The 6,349-nt window shown below is 42.6% G+C and overlaps 1 protein-coding gene across 1 annotated transcript in view; it reads right to left on the reverse strand.

The window, feature by feature from the left end:
• The window catches only part of LOC100941238 (interferon alpha-inducible protein 27-like protein 2), a 9,597-nt gene extending 4,819 nt beyond the window's left edge, over positions 1–4,778 (reverse strand). Inside the window, exons 1-3 of the mRNA XM_003787082.3 lie at positions 4,703–4,778; positions 4,543–4,572; positions 3,787–3,948 (exon numbers count right to left, since the gene is read on the reverse strand). Of these exons, the coding sequence (XP_003787130.1) occupies positions 3,787–3,948; positions 4,543–4,572; positions 4,703–4,709 (199 nt within the window). The 5' untranslated portion in view covers positions 4,710–4,778. The remainder of the gene's footprint in view (positions 1–3,786; positions 3,949–4,542; positions 4,573–4,702) is intronic.
• Positions 4,779–6,349: the final 1,571 nt, after the last annotated feature.

Genomic DNA, 6,349 nt, shown 5'->3' on the forward strand with positions numbered 1-6,349 from the left:
TGTAATAAATTTATCCTGAAACAGAATAGTTGTTTAAAAAGTGAGAGGCAAAATAAAAGTTAAAGAAAATTTAAAATGTCTGTAGATTGCTTGTACAGGTTAAATAAAGCTCATAAAAAGATTTTGTAAAAAAGTTTACATGTAATCCAGTTGACTATGTATTTCCTTTAAAATTTCTTAGCTTGTAATCTTGTTTAAACAAATGTTTTAGACCTTTGATATTTGACAAACCTTCCAAAACCAAAACTCTAAATTTAGGGCTTGGTGCCCATAACACAGTGATTGTGACACCAGCCACATTAACCAAGACTGGCAGGTTCTGAACCTGAGAAAAACAAATTAAACTTATTTAATTTGTTAAAAGTGTATGGAAAACATTGTCAAATATGAAATGATAATTAATTTTGTATAAATTATGGTTATATATATATTCCAATATTATAAAGCATTGGTCTGTCCTATATTCTAATGTATAAAACATTAGTCTTTTATCACCTGTAAAACATTAGTCTGTCTTAACATATACTATCAGTAATAATTTTAATTCATCTAAAAAAAGTGTTTTTTTATGTAACTGACAAAGTTCAAAGTTCATCCTAAAAAAATAAATATGAGGAATTCTCTCGAATTCTAATTCTAATGTCTTTAGAAATTAAGTACCTTCAGACTAAAAGCAGATTTTTAAAACTTTCATTGGAAATTTAACATGTCTGTAAGTATTGCTAATCTAGTTTCAAACAGAACAAAAATCAGTTATGTGATTTGAGCTAGTTTATTATAGCTTTGTGTTTAAAATATTGTTGGTTCTTCCTGTGTTCGGTTTTCCAGAAATCAAGAAAATAATTTTCTGTCTTTTGAGCTATTTGTAACTTCTCAAGCAATGTATATACTTATGAGCAGAGTTTAAAACATATATATTTTCTCTCTCTTTAATTTCTCCAACTCTATAAGCCATTTCTAAATATTCTTAATTTCTAACAATACAGTTATTTGCATAAGTTCAATACAAATCTGTTTTGTTCTATAAAACATAATAAAGACACTGATTATTTTACCAACACTTTGGCTGAAATAACGTTTCCTGAGATATGCAGACTGTGTTAAGGGATTAAGGTTGACTTTATGAAGCCAATAAAAAGACCTCTGGAAAACTAGCCAGATACCCATCAGTAACATTTCTTGATCTGTAGTAAGTAACGAAGGTAACTTCCTGACAGGTCTGGGAGTCAAAATCTGCTTCCAAACCTCAAAAAAAAATTTACCCAATGCATACAGGTATCTAATGGCACTGATAAAACCTGGGTTCATGAAAAGCTTTCAAAAGATCTAACCTAAAAATTCCTTATAAAAAATTCCAGCAAAGCCAATTTTAAAAAAGAGTCCAGATAATTAATAATTATTCTGACTGCACTTTATGCAAATAATCAGTATACTGAAGGCACAGTTTATCTTAACAACTGAATTAGTTCTGCCATAATTTGTGTTTAATAAAGAGAAAAATAGGAGAGAACAAAAATTAATTCAAAAAAAAAAAGGCTGTAACTCACCTGTATTAAATCCCAACTTTGTCTGTACTATCAACTCATAAAATGAAATATAACTGTTTTACTAAAATAATCTGTTAAATGGAACTAAAAAACTGGCCCAAAGGTATAAAATTATATACAATAGTTATATTTATTCTAAAGCCTTAAAATTCAACAAAGGTCACCTGTTAAAAATTTGTACAGTATTAAATATTACAAAGTAATGTGTATAAACAAAGCCATAAAAACAGGAATCAGTAAACTTTGCCAAGAAACAAACTTTAATTAAACATAAACCTTGCCACCAGTATTGTTCAAAAAAACCTTCATTAATTGTCTGCTAAAAAAAAAAAACTAAAAAAAAACTGAATTAAATAGCCACTTGAGTAATTAACCACATTCTACTATAGCAGCTACACAACCTCCAGGTTTCCAAGCCTGGAAACCAGGCTTGACCAACTAAATCAGAGAAAAGAAAACCACAACTCTAACCACCAAACCCCTCAACTATCATCTTCAATTAAAAATTTAATTTTTCCCAAGAAGACCAGTCAGAAATGTTGTAAGCTCCTGTTCCCCCCAGGTCCCCCTGCCTTCTCCCATTCCCCTGCCCACGGGCCTTCCCAGCCACGTTCCCAGGCCCCTTCCTTCCCCCTAGGGTTGCCAAGAACAAGCTTCAGAACAAGGAAGAAAAGTCCCAACTTTCACAAACCCCCCAAGTTCTCAGTAGATGAACAATGGTGGAAAACTCACCAAGGCTTGCTCAGTAGATGAACAATGGCCGAAAACTCAGGGAGACTTGATTACTGTTGTATAACCATAACCATTGTGATATGAGATGTATCCATTGTCAACCAAAGCTGTATTAATTATTGTTACATTACTGTAACCATTGCTGTATCCATGACTACCTGAGCTGTAACCTCCCCTTAACCAGCCATGTTTCGCTTCTGTAATATGCTTGCACAAAACCTATAAAAGGCAACTCACTCCCCTACTTGGCTGCTGACTGCCTCTTGAAGCAGCAGCCCCTGCAGCAGTAAAATAAACTACCAATTTATTATATCTAAGTGAGGGTCTGACTGTATCTTTTCAGGTCATAGGGGGTACCACAACAGGAACAGAGAGATGAAGAGTCATTCACAGACAGGCAGCACCTGTGGCTCAGTGGTTGGGTGCCAGCCCCATATACCGATGGTGGTGGGTTGGAATCTGCCAAACTGCAACAAAAAAAATAGCCAGGCTTTGTGGCAGGTGCCTGTAGTCCCAGCTATTCAGGAGGCTGAGGCAGGAGAATCACCTAAGCCCAGGAGTTGGAGGTTGCTGTGAGCTGTGTGACCCCTCAGCACTCTACCGAGGGTGACAAAGTGAGACTCTGTCTCTACAAAATAATAATAATAAAAGAGTCATTCACAGACAGACCCCAAGATCTGCACCATCCTCTCACTTTTTTTGTCTTTCTTTCTTTCTTTCTTTCCTTTTTTTTTTTTGAGACAGAGCCTCAAGGTCTTGCCCTGGGTAGAGTGCTGTGGCATCACAGCTCACAGCAACCTCCAACTCCTGGGCTCAAGCAGTCTCCTGTCTCCGCCTCCCAAGTAGCTGGGACTACAGGAGCCCGCCACATGGCCAGCTATTTTTTAGGTGCAGCCGTCGTTGTTGTTTGGCGGCCGGGCTGGACTCGAAGCCGCCAGCTCAGGTGTATGTGGCTGGAGCCTTAGCCGCTTGAGCCACAGGCGCCGAGCCTTTTTTCTTTTTGTGAGACAGAGTCTCATCATGTTGCCTTTGGTAGACTGCTGTGATGTCATCCCTCACAGCAACCTCAAACTCTTGGGCTCAAAGGATCCTTTTGCCTCAGCCTCTCCAGTAGTTGGGACTACAGGCGTCTGCCATAACACCCAGGTATTTTTAGAAATGGGGATATCATTCTTGCTTAGGCTGGATCATCTCCTCACTTTGCACAAGAGGCCAAGGAAGCCCAGAGAGGGGAGGAACTTGTCCAGCTCACCTGGGTGTCATATTTGGGTAAAGTTGAACCCAGAGCCTAGCCATCGTGCACCCTGGGCCAGGGCTCCTTCCCTCCACTGCCATCCCAGCACCTCCTTACCCCTCTATTCTCACTTTAAACCTCACTCAGAAGGAGCCAGAAAAGGAGACAGTGAGGGAAAGACAAAGGTTGGTATGCTGTGTATCTCAGAAATGTAGGGAGACGAGAGGCTCTTCCTGAGATCCAGCCTCTGGTCCACCTGTCCCAGACACTTACCCACTGACTGAAGAGTAGCCACCAGGCTGCCGGCAGAAACTCCACCCCCGTTGGCAATGGCTGCTGCAGACATCATCTTGGCTGCTATGGAGGAGGCAGCGATTCCTGCCCCGGTGAAGCCCATGGCACTGAGCACCACGGGGACAGCCCCCACGGCCAGGGCTGTGGGGGGAGAGAAGCTGGATGGGGGTGGGGGCTCGGGAAGAGACCCCCCTTAGGAATTCCTTGATAGTTTCTGGGGACTTTGGCATTTAAAAGACAGCAGCTTGGAGAGGGTCCCAAGGTGAAGAAGAAGTGGTGGGTATAGAGCCAGGTGGGGTCAAGGGATGTCTTAGGAGTTCCAGGCACAGCTCTGATTTGTCTTTAACTTGCTGTGTGAGGCTGGGAAGTCACTGGCCCTCGATGGCTCTCAGGTTTGTGTGTGTGTGTGTGTGTGTGTGTGTATAAATTGGGGGGGGGGGGATGAGATAAAACATTGTAGTGTTTATTTAGCATTAAACCCCCTTCCAAACAAAACCTTCCTTACGTGCTTATACACCAATGAGGACTAAGGAGAAGCTGGGACTGGAGGGCAGGGAAGGAGTGCAGGGGAGGAGGTGCAGTTTTTCCCTGGAGTACTGAGTTTTGCTCTCTATAGGCAGCTCTGGGAGGGAGGTGAGGGGGGTGAGGGCAGCACCGCGTCTCTGTGGTCTTCCAGCCATCCCTGATCAGGGCCCAGGGGTGGTCCTGGAGACGAAGGCAATCTGGGTAACTCACCTCCCCCGATTGCAGCAGCAGCCGCTTGTTCTAGACAGAGATCGAGAGAGGGAAAGCGAAAGTAAGCTCACCCTGGCCCTTTGCAGCATGGAGTAGGGCAGACCTGGCCCCCACCCAGCCCCGGCCCCAGCCCCAGCACCAGCACCAGCCCAAGACTCACTCATCATGGTGAGGCTGTCTGGGTTCCACTCCGGTCCGTGACGCTGTTGGGTGGGATGCCTCTTCCGCTGTCAACCAATAGGGGGCCCCCCACCCCTCGCAGCAGGTGACTAAGCACAGCTGGGGCGCCGCCCTCGCCCCGCCCGACTCTTCTGCTGGCTGGGGTCCCCCTTGCGGGGGGGTCTCTCCGGCTTGACCAATCTACCAAAGACAGCAGCGCTCTACAGCGCCTCAAAGCCATAGCAAGCGGGCCACAGGTCCAGGTTGTTGTGACATTTCCCCCATAACCGAAGAGCTGTTTGCTACAAACGCCAGAGAAGAACAGTATTTCGTTTCACCCCGGAGAGAGACCCTGATGGGTTCTGGCGCCCTTCCCTCCGGGGTGTCTGCCCTGCGCGTGTAAACCCCTCACCCCGCCGAGGTCCAGGCGCACTGCGCACACTGCTTTGCAAATTACTGGCTTAATGGAATCGGCCATCTCGATTTCCCCAGCTGTGTGATATTCTTCCACAAGGTTCTTTTTTCAAGTCGCGTTAATCGAGGTGTCATTTACCTAAAGTAAAATTCACCCTTTTACTGTACACTTGTATGAGTTTGGGTGACTTCTGCGGTCGTGGAACCACCTGCCTGCATATAGAACATGTTATCTCCTCTCCTCCCTGTCCCCCGAAATTCTCCCCAGCTCCTTTGGAGTGACCCGGCCCTTGGCGACCACTGATGTGTTTTCCATCCCCGCACGTTCGCCTTTCGCAGAACTTTAACATGATATTTAATTGTCATCAAATATTCTGTCCCGTGGATGCTTATTTTAAGGATTTAAATTCTTTCTAATTTTTAGTCTTAGAAGTTATCTTGGCATGAAGTGCTAACATCATAGGGTTGGTGCTGTGTGTTTCTAGAGGTGGAGTTGCTGGGTCAGAAACTGTGCTTTCCTTACAGCACTGGGCGCTTACTGTTAGTATCAGTTTACACCCCCCCACAGACGGGTGTGGGGGGATCCATTCTTTCCCACTCTTCATTAACAGCTAGCTTTGTCATTTAAAAACACTTTTGGTGATTTAATAGGTGAAAAATGCTGACTTATTTTAATTTACATGGCTTTATTTCATTAGGCTTAGGTAGTCTGTATTTTGTGAATTATCGTATTTTATTGTGTTGTAATTATTTTTTCCTTGTTCGTGCCTAGAACTTATGATGTATTAATTATCTTAATCCAATCTTACAGATGTTGCAAATTTTGGTTTCCAGTTTGTGTGTGTGTGTGTGTGTTTTATTCATAGAAAGGTTTTTAATATTTATGTACAATTGCCAATATTTTTACTCTTTGTTTTTGGTCTTTGTGTGCCTAAAAAGGGCATTTCTGTTAGCTATCAGATACATGATCACTGGTATTTTCTTTAGATTCTTCTGGGGTTTCACTCCTTAAAAATAATTTTTGATCCATTTAGAACTTATTGGTTTACATATCTTTTATGTGCCTTAGCCAGCTGCTCCAACACTGTGGATTAAATAATCTTTCATTTCATCTTTGATTTGATATCCATTTTTGTATTAAAAACTGATATACCAGCCTACAGACCAGAATACCTGTTTGAACATTTTCTATTCTGTCTTGAAGAGCTCTATCTCCTGGCAACAATATCACAGT

Source organism: Otolemur garnettii, unplaced genomic scaffold (genome assembly GCF_000181295.1).
Source record: "Otolemur garnettii isolate 467f Iridium unplaced genomic scaffold, OtoGar3 scaffold00020, whole genome shotgun sequence".
Classification (NCBI taxonomy): Eukaryota; Metazoa; Chordata; class Mammalia; order Primates; family Galagidae; genus Otolemur; species Otolemur garnettii.